General features: G+C 38.6%; 1 protein-coding gene across 2 annotated transcripts in view; it reads right to left on the bottom strand.

Moving 5' to 3' along the window:
- Positions 1-9,746, bottom strand: part of ints9 (integrator complex subunit 9) — an 86,819-nt gene extending 77,073 nt beyond the window's left edge. Inside the window, exon 1 of one of the 2 annotated variants that reach the window (XM_035421475.1) lies at positions 9,650-9,746. In XM_035421475.1, coding sequence (XP_035277366.1) covers positions 9,650-9,658 — 9 coding nt within the window. In that variant the 5' untranslated portion in view covers positions 9,659-9,746. The remainder of the gene's footprint in view (positions 1-9,649) is intronic. The other variant, XM_035421477.1, reaches the window with a different exon arrangement.
- Positions 9,747-16,507: the final 6,761 nt, after the last annotated feature.

Genomic DNA, 16,507 nt, shown 5'->3' on the forward strand with positions numbered 1-16,507 from the left:
TAGGTGAATTACGTCAGTATCGGAACCGATACCGATATTGTATCAGATCGGTCCCAACAGTAATGTGTAGGCCTATACTTGTTCAAAAGTGAACAAAGTAGACTTTTACACGTAAGCACATATTACTGATACAAACGGACATTTCTAGCTTCTAGCTTGCTACAGTGGAGCTAACTAGCCAGTTAGCTAGCGACTACATGCTATAAGCATGTACTTGCATTTCTTAACATTTAGCAATCTCAAACACACACTCTACTAGCACCATTGACATCCTAGCATTCTTATACATCCACTGTACTAATGCAATATTTTGTGCAAATTTAGACGTCGTCGCTCACCTGAAATCACAAGACATACAGTGCATCGTGGTTAGCCAACTGTAACCTGGCGCGCTCTGTCTACTACCGTCTTCACACAGTCAGTTCAGTTAAAAAACGAATAAAACCAGAGTAACGATAACAGCGTCTTTACTGCTACTGCAGAGTGAATGCAATGATAAGAATATTTTTGGTTACGTTGACCTATAAAACGCTACTCCAAAAGCAAAATTAGACATGTTATAGGCCTACATCGTTAGAAAGCTTGTACTCTCACCTACTGAATAAATGAATTGTCAATCAAGCCAGTCTGTACTAAAAAGGGCGACAACGCCGTAAACGACACATGTGGTGTTACCCACAGCTATTTTGGAAGGTACCCAAGCGTCACAAATGCGCGTATATTTCACAGATTGTCCAAGACCATATAACCACTCAGTCTCAAAAGGGACATCTCTACGCATAAAACCAACGGTAAGGTTGTGCATTCATTCAATATTTAGTCCCAGATATTGACTGTAGAATGACATGGTATCATTTTTTAAAACTTTGTCTCGTTTATTTCGGTATTCAGTGAGCAGCGTTTTCACTGCTGTATTGGTATATCTTAGGGCTATTGTCAGGTTTATCTTGTTGCTATGACAGCATACGATTTTTGAGTGGTGAAAGAATATTTTTATGAATGCCCAGATAGACAATATTGTCCATTATGTCATGCGTGGGGGGTGTAGTTGCAGATGAGACTGCAGGAAGGGGGTGCCTGTTAAATGAACGACCAGAGCGACAAATTCCGTATTCGGCATAGTTGTCATGTATCGTCTACTAATGAAACAAAAACAAAGCGTCTCTGTTTTTAACTCATATTTTGGTTACAGTAGCACTGAATGTCTGAGTTCAGTAATCTCGGCATGCCGGCCTGCCGACCACTAGGGGCTTTGCTAAGATGTTAAAATACCAACTTCCGGTTATTCCCTGTCCACTTCCGGTTCAAGCCCCGCCCATTCCGAGTACGGATATGGATACAGATAATTTTGTTGGTTGAACAGATACAGATACAGATACAGATAATGGTGTACTCGCTCATCCCTAGTGATTATAAGACTGGGGTCCATCTTGTCAAAATTCCTTCATTCTATGTCGGAATGTGAGAATTCTTTTAAGAGCTCTAATCCTATGAAAAAATTCCACAATGCATTATGGTACATCCTCAGCTTGGTTAGACTTTAGTGGATATGCCTCGAATCATAATAATGCATTTAGATCAAACACACGATGCATCAAAAAAAAAAAAAAAAAAACATTCGTCAATCAAGTTCAATCTGTTTATGGTAGCATCATATCGGGGAGTGTTTTAAACCATATAGCGCTGCACCCCCTTAGAAAGAAAAGGGCAAAAAAAAAATGTGAACTTTAAATATAGACCCACTAGCCTGACTTTGACAACTTAATAGCTTAATAGCCTACTAGTCCTGTAATTTAGTATAATTTTCTGGAGCCTACATGACTATACTTCACGTACTAAAAGTTGTAAATTGTTCAAGTATAATTCAGGGGCGTATCCATAGTTAGTACATATAAAAAAAGTGAGTGAGCCTCAGCCATGTTCTTGGGTTCATGAAACTGTCTGCACAGACAAACAAGTTATTATTCAGAAATCATTGAAAATTCATAGAAATAGGACAGCACCTTATTCCTGAACTCCCCTCAGTGCTAGAAAGAACACAAATATATCCCAGTTAATAGCTTCATGTATTCATGTCTCTTTGTTCATAAACTTGCCAATATGTCATTGTCCACTCCTAAATATTTTGGAACTGCTCAGGTGTCTGAACCATTTGTAATGGTTGGGATGGATCTTGCTGGGAAACTGACAGCAACTCCAAGAGGCAGTATGTACATATGCCTCATGGTTGACCACAAAACGAAATGGCTCGAGGCATATCCACTAAAGTCTAACCAAGCTGAGGATGTACCATAATGCACTGTGGAATTTTTCTATAGGATTGGAGCTCTTAAAAGAATTCTCACCGACTGAGGACGGGAATTTGGGAGTAAGGTGCTGTCCTATCATCCTACTACTTGAATAAAGGAACTTTGACAAGATGGATTATAAGCACACTCAGGGCCGTTGCTTGGAATTTTGGGCCCCCTGAAAGAATACTGGTGTGGGCCCCCGCCCCCCGACTTTTCATCACCAAAGATCAATTTTACACAACTTTGGGTAAAAGCGCTATATAAATGCAGTCCATTTCCATAAGCTTTCTAACGATGTATATAACATGTCTAATATTGCTTTTGGAATAGCGTTTTATTGGTCAGCGTAACCGAAAATTTTCTTATCATCGCATTCACTCTGTGATAGCAATAAAAGACGCTGCACCTAACGAAACACTGTCAACGATTTTTCGTAATTTCTTGGAAAATACAATTATTATTGAGGAATTCTGGGCATAGCTAAGCCATATGTGTGCTGATATACCTATCTGATATCGTTTTCTGGAGCAAAACAGAAGCGGTTAGAAATGTAGGCTACCATTGATTTACTGTCTCTGCCTCTATCTACTGAACACAGATAAAATTTCATCATTGCTATGTAAGTATTACTGCTCAAAATATTTCGGTTAAATACGTTATTTTTGAAATTGAGTGTATTTAAATAGGTTAGTGGTATTATATAATGTGGATATTTCACAATGTAATTAAGCGTTAGTTAGTAGTGTAATAGTTAGTGTAATAGTTTTTGTGATGCATTCAGCAGTGATGATGAGTGTTGGAACATTGCCAAATCGTGGTGGACGGTGGAAAATTGTTTTCATATCTTTCCATTTCTATACAAGAAAACATATGAGAATACAGAGTATAGAAATACACACAAGTTAATTATTACACAGTTAGGTACTGTACAGCATTGTGTGATGATATTTTTGCATTATTTTTAAATCTTATATCAATGTTTCCTCTTGAACCTTCACAAGGGGCTAATTTATACGCTTTACAGTGGACAAAAAGCATTATATTCCTTTTTGGAGAGATTTTGGATATGTTTCTAGCCATTTTAGACCACTATACTGACAGAAAGCTTGTAATAACCACTTGAAAATAATGCAACAGTGAGTTTCTTCAGTAAAAACGGTTGCAAGCCGTAGCCACAGGGCGCCTGTACAGCTAGCTTAATACTCTCAAATTTCTTCGAAAAAAAATCTGTTATATTCTGGGCTTCTGATCTGCTCCTGGCCTCTCTTTCCTTCTTGTCCACTCTTTTTTGGCATCCCAATTTATGTTTCGGTTTCGGCATTGCGCTTCTCTATTAATAACCTGCTGGCTGCTGCTGCAGTCCCGGAGCAATAACATGACGTGCAAATTCTCAAAAGAGGAGCGAACCATGGACCAAACCATTTTTTTTTTAAAGAAGGGGGTTATTGCTCGGAAAATAGAAACTTCTTTCATCAATATTGCATGATTTTATGGCTTCGTTTGAACTCTTATGCATTAGTATGAGTCAGTGGCGGCTGGTGACTCAAAAAATTGGGAAGGACAGGAAGAAAACCAACCCACGGCGTCATGTTATTTCACACTAGTTGACTACTTATCTCTACTTTCTTATGTTCAAGTTATGTTATGTTATTATGTTCAAATGTTGCAATAATCCAACTAGCAACCTAATGCAAACTTACTATACAACTAAGGTAAGTAATGCACCCGAAGTTCATCCCCATCTTCCATAAGGAACAAATATCATATTATCATTTATACAATGGTTTGGCTGAATACTCAATTCTGATTGGTCCAAGGATTGGGCATTATAAAGGGACACCTCTGCCTCGGCCTATTAACAGTTCTAAAATCAATGCGCTACAAAATCCAGCATTCTAAAGCAGTTTAAACAGTAACATTATTCTTTCGCTTTTGAATTGTTGTTACATCCTCTCCCCTTTTCAATATCCAATTTCACCATGGCAACGTTGAATCACATTTCTAGTTACTGTTGCTAGCTTTATTTACGGTTGCCAGCCATCGCGCAAATCGGAATCATGCCTTATTTGGACAGTAGAATAGGCGTTCCGCATTTAACTCATGGCTACCGGACGGGGACGCATTTTCATCCGTACGTTTGTGAACGATTGCGTTTATAGTAACTGCTGTTTTGAATACAATTCAATAGTTAGCTAGCTAGCTGGGATAACAAGCATGCCGTGAGACCATTCTTACCTAAAACCAAGAATTTTAATATTGACTAGGTGACAAGTGACGACGAACCTATTATAAAGCTAGCTGGCATTCAAAACTCGTTTCAGAGGGTCTTAGAAAAACATTATGTCTACATTGCACGACCACAACATTTAAAAAGTAGCTAAGACAGTGCTAGGGAGATGAATTTGATTGTCTTATGGCTTCATGCAGTTTTATTAAATAACGTAATGACAAAAATGACCAAATTGGTGCTAACTGTATGGTATAAAAAAAGAAGGAACTATTTTTTCTTGATAGAATCATTGTTTTCATAGAATTAACGACCAGAGGTTTTTGCTTAACAATGGTGCAAATGGAACTACCAACCAGAGTTTTGCTTGACAACGGTAAAATAATATGCCCAAACGCCCACGGAAGAATATTTCACTTTCAGCTGATTAAATCGATTAAAAATATCAATAAATATAAAAGGAACCATATATAGTCATTGTTGGTAACCGTTCTATAAGTGGAATAAACCCCTCTGGGCTGTCCCGTTATTGGAAAGTAATAATTATTTTCCAATAACTGGACAGCCCGTCGTGGTTTATTCCTTACATATATTACAACATAAAGGATGAATATAAAAAAGGGGCCAGGTGAACGAGAGGGAAAGACTCATCCAATCACTGTGGGCTCTGAATGGGAATGAACCTTGTGTGTACATAATGTGTCACTAGAATTAGAATTTTTGATCATGGTTATCTGTGGAGCTGGTCGTCCAGCAGTCTTGATCCTCGCCTGCTGTGTACTCCAAACTATGGAATAGCTGTGACAAAAAATAATCCACATGATGTTCTTCCCCATCCCACTCTCTGCGTCTACGTCCATGCCTCTCTGTGACCCCCTCACTCACGCTGCCGTTAATTGCCTCGTTAGCAATAGCAGCACCACTCTCAAAATCCATTCTCACCGTTAGCTCAGTCCTTCAGGGCTGCTACAACAAGCTAACTGTTGCGTTGCTAATGCAAGTAGCTAGCTACGGCTCCATAAAAAAGGGAAACGTAAATCTGAAAAGAGGAAATTTGGACAACTTCCTCTGCCTCTATGGACCAGCCTCCTCTGGTTGAAAAGGCTTAAATAAAATGTAATTCTTTAGTGATGCGTTTTAAAAGTAGCTCGCAATTTGCACGTTATAATACAATATAGTGGTAGAGAATTGAAGATGAAATTTGAAAATTATCACTGGACCAACGCGATGTCAATATTGTATTCTGGTTGTTGATTGGTTAGGGAGGACGTCCTCCCGTGGAGCATCATTTTACGTGTTCTAGCCAATAACAGATTAGCATGAAAAAAAATGAAGTACATGAAATTGATATAAGAGATCCCGCCCTCAGGAGGACAGCAGGAGCCCGTCCTCCTCTGCCCCCACCACGACTTCACACAGACTGCCCTTTTCCCTCTTGCCTGCCCTGCAGGTGTCGCTGTTGAACCATTTTAATCAGAATTTCAATAATGGCTTTTTTTCCAAAGAAGAGAAAAATTATTTTATAAATGATACTGAGGTTTGGTAATGGTTTATTTCAACCAATTACGCTTTTTTATATTTTGATCTCCCTCTTGCCTCTCAAAAATAGGAGGAGCAACCTCCTCTGCCTCTATGGACCAGCCTCCTCTGGTATCAGTATTAGTTAGGTCTATGCATAATAATTTAGTCATAGAAAGGGGGGCCTACATAATAGAGGGTATGCACATGATGTCATAGTAAGTGGAAGTTACTGCAGTTACACCAACTGAGTGGCAGAAAGACTACTGAGTGGCAGCGTTAGTGTTCAGCTTGAATGCCGCGAAAACACAAAAAACACATCTAAAATGGGAAAGAGCTGTTGTGCGATTGACTGTACAAATAGCTCCGATTGCTTGTTGAATCTATCTCTTTACAGACTGTCGAAAGCTAAAGAAAAGAGAAGCAAATGGATTGCTACAATTTACAGAAACAACTGGAATCCAGGCACCGAAACGTGGATTCGCGGTTGTCATTTTGTGTCAGGTATGTTGGATTTTTGGGTATAATCATACCTTAAGTTATGCACTGTATTGACTACTCATCAATTAAATATTTAGCATCTTTCATTTATATTCTGTGTAACTGTAAAGTTTTTGTCAGCATTTATTAAAAAAACATCCATGATGAGGAGTCTTGTGTTCTACAAACAAAGGGGGGGATGGTTAGATAGTGTTAGCTAGCCAAGCATATAAATTATTAAGGTATGATTTTACCCAAAAAGCCAACATACCTGACACAAAATAACTGCAAATCCACATTTCGGTGCCTGGATTCAAGTTGTTTCTGTGAATTGCAGCAATACATTTGCTTCTCTTTTCTTTAGCTTTCGGCAGTCTGTAAAAAGATAGCTCCGATTTCTTGTTGAATGTCCATGGACCACTGGTTCTTTGGTAAGTTGTAAGGATCACTGTCGAGTCCAACTGCCTTTAATTTAAGCAGATAATTGTTTCTTTTACTCCTGGTTTTGCAGTTTCCTCTACTAAAGGCAGCCATGTTTTGCCACTCAGTCCCGACTGAGGGGGCGTATTCCGGTGGGAAAGTGACCTCAATACATACTAAGGCTGTCAAAAGTACCATGAAATTAAATTTGAATATTAGCTTTTGTAATTAGAGTTTGAATATATTCGAATATCATTTGCCTATAATTCACAAAAATAAGCCACTTATTGTTGGGCGTAATATGCACGTGACGCTCCCTCTAAACTGGCCTACGCGTTATTTTCCACGAGCGGGCAGTAGGATAGAGGACATCGGTGAACTTCAATACTAGGTTACAACATCTGGGGCCTCATTTACAAAACGTATTTTAGATCAACTGTGTGGCGCGTGCGTAGAAAATCAAAATTTTCAACATGACTCGATTTGACCGCGGAAACGGTCGTCGCTCTACGTCAGGTCTTCACTTGACACATGCACGCAAATTCATTTTATAAATGAGCCCCCTGCAGTTTCTATAGCCTAATGCGCAAATTAATAAAGCACTTTCACGTGGATGTAATTTGCCACACATCGGCATTTATTATTCATCGGGAAATGATTGTTTATAGGAAATCCCTGTTTATTTCTTAACACAAAAACTATTCAAACGGCTAATACCTGTAAAATCTTCCGAAAAGATCTATAAGTGGAATAAACCCCTCTGGGCTGTCCCGTTATTGGAAAGTAATAATTATTTTCCAATAACTGGACAGCCCGTCGTGGTTTATTCCTTACATATATTACAACATAAAGGATGAATATAAAAAAGGGGCCAGGTGAACGAGAGGGAAAGACTCATCCAATCACTGCGGGCTCTGAATGGGAATGAACCTTGTGTGTACATAATGTGTCACTAGAATTAGAATTTTTGATCATGGTTATCTGTGGAGCTGGTCGTCCAGCAGTCTTGATCCTCGCCTGCTGTGTACTCCAAACTGTGGAATAGCTGTGACAACAAATAATCCACATGATGTTCTTCCCCATCCCACTCTCTGCGTCTACGTCCATGCCTCTCTGTGACCCCCTCACTCACGCTGCCGTTAATTGCCTCGTTAGCAATAGCAGCACCACTCTCAAAATCCATTCTAACCGTTAGCTCAGTCCTTCAGGGCTGCTACAACAAGCTAACTGTTGCGTTGCTAATGCAAGTAGCTAGCTACGGCTCCATAAAAAAGGGAAACGTAAATCTGAAAAGAGGAAATTTGGACAACTTCCTCTGCCTCTATGGACCAGCCTCCTATTCAAACGGCTAATACCTGTAAAATCTTCCGAAAAGAAAGGAAACATAGCCTGCCATGGGAACATTATTTAGCCTAAATTGTTAGCTGGCCAGATCTGTTGAACGAAGTGAAAAAAGAGACTGGCTCGCGAGGCTAGCTGACCAGTAACGTTAGGTGTCAACAGAGCTGAAAGTATCACCGGAGGTTATTGGCAAGGAAAACCAGACGATCCACTTGCCCTGGGTCCAGGGCAGAACGTTTTTTGTTGACAGAGGAAGTAACGTTAGCACAGGAAATGAACTTTGCGTGCATGAACATGATTCGCCGCATGGAATTAAAGCCTGCATGTTAATTACAATACGCGGGATCCAAAACTAATATTCGAATGCTCAAATTTAGGTTCTAACTTTAAAAAAAGAAAGAAAACAATAGTTTTCTAACTTCTAATATTTTTTGACAGCCCTAATACATACCCTCTATAGGCTACTGGGGTTTTTGTGGGCCCTCCCAAGGGCTAGAATTGTCATCACCTTTTACCCCTAAACGACGGCCCTGAGCACAGATATAGCATTCTTTCTTAAAATAAGAAAGTATACTTCATTCACTTTTGAACAAGTATAGGCCTTACACATCAGGAAAACATACTTTAGATTACACTTCTTTGCAATATCTAGTACACCAAATATTCTCAAGTAGGCTGCAGAATTTATACTAAAATGCTTAACTAGTAGTAAGACACTAGTGCTCAGTGGATGTTTAAGTTACTTCTGAGTTTTATAAACTAAAACGTGAGCTAGTTAAATCACAAAGTTGTCAAAATCAGACTGGTTGTCCTATATTTAAAGTTAACATGTAGCCTGCAGTTTTTTTAAAATTTTATTAATGAGGTGGTTTTATGGTTTTAAACACTCCGCGCTATGATGGCATTATAAACAGACTGACGAGCGTTTTAATATTTTTTTGCATGGTAGGTTTGATCTAAATTCAGTTACAGAATATAGCGCTTTTTTCCAAAGTATTTCTCGATTTAAGTGTCGCGTGTTAACACATACGCTTGCACGTCAGGCACTTTACACGGTAAGAAGACATTTTAGGATAGCGCTTCCAATATTGCTTGGCTGCGAAAGTGCTGCGACTGAAACAACGATAGACTTACCCAGGAGCTACATCTGTTCAAATTGTAAACAAGTAGTAAGGCATTCTTCACAGTCGGGAAAAAATTTATGACAACGTTATATTATATTATATTCGTAGCCAGCAATGAGCTAGCCAGCCAGCTAGTCAACGTAGTTGTTTAGCAAACTTAAGAACACAAAGCATAAATATCTCACAGATTCAAAAACATGTTTAAATTTTCATTTTGAACAAGATATACCGAACAATTTTGTACTCACCAATTTCATTTTTTATTGTAAGGACAAAAGTGTTGTAGCTACTGCGGGGAATGCTGCTGCTTCTTCTGCTTCTTCTTCTTCTCTAAATTTAATGGCGGATCTCAAACAAACATGTATAGGTGCACACCGCCACCTACTGTACAGGAGTGTGTAACATCAGGGCTTCACATCAGATTACATTAAAAAATATATATTAATATATATATATATATATATATATATATATATATATATATATATATATATATATATATATATATAAAATCCACTTTGACATGCATTTAGCAATCCTCTTTGTTCTAAACAGTATGACAATCTACGAACAATTATCTTTTCCATCCATTTACACAAGTGGGATGTCAACGCTATAGGCCTGTAGTTTCCTGCATTAGCTGGGTCTTTGCCAGGCTTACCAAAAGGTAGAATCAAAGCACTTTTCCAACCACAAGGCATTACACCTTCTCTCCATATCTTATTAAACAGGTTCAATATGACTTTCAAGACTTCATCTGGTAATTGTCTAAACATAGCGTAGCATAATTGGTCTTGTCCTGGAGCAGTATATCCACTTCCCTCCAAGGCCATTTTCAACTCATGTAATGTAAATTCCATGTCAAGTGATGATCCATCACTATCCTTTTTCTTTGTTACATTAGCATTTTCTCTTAAAATTTCATCTTTTCATTGTTTATGTATCTCATCTAAATGACTTCCACTATGTACACTTGCAAACTTCTTGCCCAATAGTTCAGCTTTTTCCTTATTTGTAATTGCCAGATATTCTCCATCTATTAACACTGGGATTTTAACAGATTTTCTTTTCTGCCAATAGAAGAGCAGAATTGCCTCCATGCCTTCTTCTTGGATAACTTAATAATTTTCTGTGCCACAGCTCTCTTCCTTTGATAATCAATCAGATTATCTTGACTCAAATGATTTCTTAATATTCTGAATGCATGATTTCTTTCTTTTATAGCATTTTTACATTCATCATTCCACCATGGAACCATTTTCTTTTTCCCATTCACTGTGCTCTTAGGAATGTATACTGATGCAGCACTTATAATGGAAGTCACTGTTCCTGTACAGTTATCTACATCACCCTCCATAGATATTCTTTCAGTGTACGCAATACAACATTCTCTAAAATTTTCCCAGTCAGATTTAGGAAAACACCGTCTTTCAATTACGTTACCTTCCTGTACATACATATCAAAATTCATAGAGCATAATATCGGAAAGTGATCACTCCCTATGTTAGAATCATTCTTTACATTCCATTCACATGAATTACTCATATTACCAGAGACTAAAGTAAGATCTAGGCATGAAACTGAATTTCTTGTAACATCCACCCTGGTACCTCTTCCATCATTGAGACAAGTAAGTGATCTCTCCTCGATTAGTTCTTCGACTACTTCTCCATTTGTGTCAGTATGTTCACTTCCCCATAGAGTATTGTGAGCATTAAAATCCCCACACCATATTTCTCTTCTATCAACACTTTCTGAGATCTCATGAAATATTTGCATTGACAGCTTCTTACAAGGATTATAAAAATTGACTACTTTGATATCTCCTCTGGGACTACAAAATTCTACCACTATACATTCATACCATTTGGAACATTTACTCTTCTATATGCTAAAGTATCCTTAATAAATGTTACACATCCTCCACCTTGTTTTCCAATTCTGTCACATCTAACAGAGCTGTAACCTGGCATGACAAAGTCCAAGTGTGGTCTTAACCACGTTTCTTGTATACAAATAATATCAGGTACAACTCCCAAATCAGCTACAACCTTCTTGAACTCTTATCCATTACCAATTAAATGTCTGGCATTCCATTGGAGGATATGAAATACCATGAGGAAGCTAATAACCTTGAGACAGCCCATCATAATTAGAAGGGTTCAACATCCCATGAATTAGATCAACCTTCACTTCTTTAATCTCCAATATATCTATAGCTGCCTCTACAATTGTCTTGATTCTGTCACTTCTTTTCTTTTGTTGCATTGCCACGTTCACAGTCTTACAGATGAAAGCGACAAAGCTAATTTTATCCACAATCAATGTGTCCTCATTAATCTCCTTTATATATGGATTTATTTCTGTTTGTCTCTGACTTGGGGTGGGAGACGAAACCTCTATTGGTTGTCTATTCGGAAACTCTCTTGCGCTATTTACCACGTGTTACACTGGATCTGGCTAGCTCAGTTTCCTTCACTTTTTTAACTGCATCAGCATAAGATACCTGGTGTGTTACTTTATATTTTTGCACCTCTCTAGCTTGCCTTTGCACAGGGCATTTTCCAAAAGCAGCACTGTGTTCACCGCCACAGCTGCAACATTTGATTTTTGCATCTTGACCACATTTTCCATATTCATGTTCACCCCCACATCTTGCACATCTTTGCTTTCCTTTACATTGTCCTGCAGTGTGTCCCATTCTTTGACACTTGAAACATCGCAGTGGTGCTGGGATAAACACTCTGACATCATAACTCATATACCCCATTCTTACTTTATTGGGCATAACATTTTTAAACTCAAGGACTACTGACAGGCTATCAGTTTTCACACCCTTCCTATGCGTTTGTAGCCTTGTAGCTTTCACCACCTTTCCTCCTTTCATTTCCTGGATTATCTCATCCATCGACATTGACAAAGGTACATCATAAATAACACAGCTTTGCTGCATTCCCTGGGATATGAGAGCTGATCCTTTCTCCATTCAGTGTTTCTGAACTTTGCCGTTGATCTGTAGCAAAAATCAAAAGCCGCCTGTTACTTGAAACTTGATCTTTCCCATTTCTTTCTCAATTGCTTTGATCAATTTTAGTGGGTGATGATGCCACCCTTCTTTTCTGAACATTACCATCACTTTCCATTCAGTTTGTTCATCCTCCTTCCTCACACTTGTCTTTGTAGCCTTCACTTTTTTAGCCACGTCACCAACTCCGAACCAGAACAGCCAGAACTACCACTCCTATTTCTCCTCTTTCTAGATGCCTCCTTCCATGTCATATTATCGCTATCTCCATCTGAACGATTACCCATGATAGATACAGTCACGGTACAGTTGTTGCGAAACTGCCAATTCAATATCGGTCCCAAAAATAATTTCAATCTTTCTCTCAGGTCTCCTTCTGAGAAAAAAAAAAGTCACTTCCTGTCAAACTCAAAGACCACTACTTCTTCTGCTTCTTCTTCTGCTGCTTCTTCATCCGTTTAATGGTGGTGGACAAACCAACTTTTGGTGCATTACTGCCACTGACTGGACTGCAGTGGGGAGCGGTAGATTTAGCAGGAAAAATCCTTTAGAAGGCTGATGATGTACCCAAATATTTTGTTTGATTAGTCTACTTTCCTTGAATAACTTCCAATGATATACTGTGTTTTCCATTCCTCAATGATGTAAATAAACGGTCTCGCTCTTTACTGTATGCTTCATATTGAAATTATATGTGATCTACGGATTCTCGTGCATAACAGTGTATGCATTTTCCTGTCGGACCCTTACCTATTTTTATCTATACAGTGTATCGTTGAGTCCTGTATGACCAATTCTTCAGCGGGTTAGAATGGTTTCTTCTTTCCGATTCCAGCCCCCCCATTCTCCCAGCACCAACATGTTTTTCTATTATTATTATTATTATTATTATTAGGGTTCCACTACGAAGCAGAGACTTATTCCAACGACACATTTTTATTTTTGTAAATAAATTACATGATTTGCTACACCTTGTTTGTTTATTTAAATAGATACATTGAATCTATCAAGGCTGAAGGTTTAATTCTGTTAACATCGACCATCTTATATCTTATGGTAAGGTCATATAATATTTACCTCGGTGATCAGAGTATATCCATTGAAAAGGGGAAACACACTTAAGACATACTGAGTAATCTTAGAGTCAAAAGAACTCAGGTGCTGTATCTCATGTCCAGGAGTACTGAGGCAGAGTTACAGAGAGGTGATACTTGGTCCAGATGTATACCTGGACTAATCAAACAATTTAGCCTTTACGATCCGTTTTGTCCGTTCTTTGTCATTCAGTGGAACCCGGTCCATTGCTGCCATGCAACTATATTTATTATTATTATTATTATTATTATTATTATTATTATTATTAATATTATTATTATTAGGGTTCCACTGCGAAGCATTCCTATTATTATTATTCTCCTGTATAGTGTCCAATAACCCGTCCATACATTGGTAACTTTTTGTCCATTTCGGCAGACAACCTGGCCATACATAAATGGCACAGATTGGCCCATAGGGGGATCCTACAATAAGCATAAGTCAAAGGCTCATTGCTGCCACCACCTTTGTCCTAGCAAAGTGAAACTTGATACACATATCCAGCTGGATATTCTGAACAATTTTGCAATTGGGACCTATAATGCCCGCCTATAATTTTTTTCGCCATTTTGAATTTAAAAACATTCAAAAATCTTCTTCTCATGAACCATAAATCCAAATGACACAAACTTGCAGGGAAGGTCCACAGGATATGCATGAACATATTTTGAGAAAAGCTAAAGGATTCATCAAAAATGGCGAAATTATTAGGCAATCAATTTTTTAAAATTTTGCAAAGAAATTCAATTTGCTGTAAAATCATGACACAGTAATAAATCCACTTGGAATTTGTAAGGGCAGCCAGACACATGATGGTAAACATGTCTACCAAGTGCCGTGGTGATATCTTGATATTTGAAGAAAATACGGCCGTTTCAACTTTGCCACGCCTATCTTTGACACCAAAAGTGGCACTGATTGGCCCATAGGGGGCGCTATAATAAGCACTGAAAGTTTAAGGCTCAGCCCGGTGTCCTGCTTGTCCTAGAGATGTAACCATAGACTGTGGATGTAAACCCTGGGTCCTATTCCATCAAGGCAGATAAAGGACATTCCTGGCTTATTTTGATAAGTCTCGCTAATTTAAGTGAGAGTTCTGTTCCATTACTGTGGCTTATAGGATTCCCTGCTCAGTAACCAAGGCAACTTATACCGCTGAACTAGCCTGCTCCGTAGTGGGCTAACTGTCAAGCTTAATTTAGCTGTGTCTCAGAGAATTTCCAACAGGCAGAAACAGAATCCCAAAAGACACTTCCATCAAGTGTCTTTTCGTGCTTGCATCACTTTTGTCACATCCGTGTTCAGAAACATATGTTCAGACCTTTTTCTCACAATGTGACCAAGCATGAATTTACATGTGTACTTTAGTTCTAAAGAATGTATTAATAAAAATAAACAAGTTAAGAAATCATGTCTTACATGATCACTTTCACTGTCTTCAAAAGCCAATAGGTTAATTGACATAGGCCTAGGCTATATAAGCAGTGCATCTAAAGACCAATTACAACCAACTATGGCATGTCCATTCCTCAATAACCCTATGGATAAAGGTGCTCCGATTCTACACAATGCGTTTACACCACCAGCCCCAAGGGTTCTCAGAGACAGAAGTAATCCACTGGGCTTCCCTGATGAGTATCTGTGGGAGAGGTACAGGTTCAGTAGGCCCAGCATAGTTTACCTATGTAGTCTGCTGGAACCACACATAAGGAAGCACACTCACCATAGCCAAGCCTTGACCACTGTTCAGTCTGTCTGCATAGCTCTGCATGATGCAGAAGGTCTTGCAAAGGCAACTGTATGCCAGGAAATAAGAAGGGTATACCTTGCTCTAAATACTTGAATATTTTCATCACTTTCCCTGGTCATTTTGAAACACAAAGAATCAAGGAGGCGTTTTATTCAATTGCAGGAATGTGACAGTTAAATAAATGTAAAGTAGCCTACAGGTTGACAAGCCTCTGTATTGTAGGATATGTAGTGTTCAGATTTTGGCCTTAGAGAGGGAATTAGTGAATAAGAATGTGGCCGGGCCTCCCCGTCACAAGCATCAAAGCAAATGTGATTGGGGCAATATAAATCCACTGATTCCCTAACCTAGGCATACAATCTATGGGTCTCACCCCCTCTGAAGAGACAAACCAGATGACACAGGACACCATATTGGGGGTCAGAGACCCTACATGCCTAACATTTCCCTTTCCCATGTCCTCTTTAAGTTTGAATGCAATCTTTAGGTAGGCCAGTCCTTGTCATAAATTAGTCTGACCCCCCTTCCCTTCTATCCTACACCTTAACTCAGCATCACCCAATCAGGGCAAAACATCCTCAAGCCATGCTGGGTAAGGTATTGCCATAGGTATTGCCGGGTAAGATTGCCATAGAAAAAAGGTGTGTATTGCGTTTGGTTTCGGAGCCTGGAAGAAGAAGAGTTTTCCTCTTTTTATTTTGGTGGTGGTTCCTAGGTTGATTTCCTTATGGCGCTTATACTGGAAGTGGGTGATACTTTGGCAAGGTCTGGCCGATCCGTTTTTCTCTCTCTCTCTTTCTCTTCTCTCTCTTTAATGTTTTGCTGTATGTCTTCTGTTGTGTAATTTAGAAGTAGTGTGCCCGCATTCAATAAAGAATGTATGTTCATTAATATAATTGACTGCTTCTTATTGAATTCAATTATTTAATCTGAAAACCTGATATACAGCTTGTTTTAACTTGTTGGTTGATTCCACCAGTTTTCTGTAGACTGACCTATCAAAGAATTCGCGATTTAATTGATAATTCTAATTTTAAACATAATTATTAAATTAAATCTAATAAAATATATTTTACATGTAGGTTAATGAGGGGTTCTAGCATGCAATATCACTTGGCTCTGTATTCAGAGTGCTGAACATTTTAACAAGGACATTAACTGTTGGAACCGCTGGATTCAGAAAAGAAACATATTCTTAATTAATCCTTACTTGTCCGATAGTATTAACTTAATCC

Source organism: Anguilla anguilla, chromosome 6, assembly GCF_013347855.1.
Source record: "Anguilla anguilla isolate fAngAng1 chromosome 6, fAngAng1.pri, whole genome shotgun sequence".
NCBI lineage: Eukaryota > Metazoa > Chordata > Actinopteri > Anguilliformes > Anguillidae > Anguilla > Anguilla anguilla.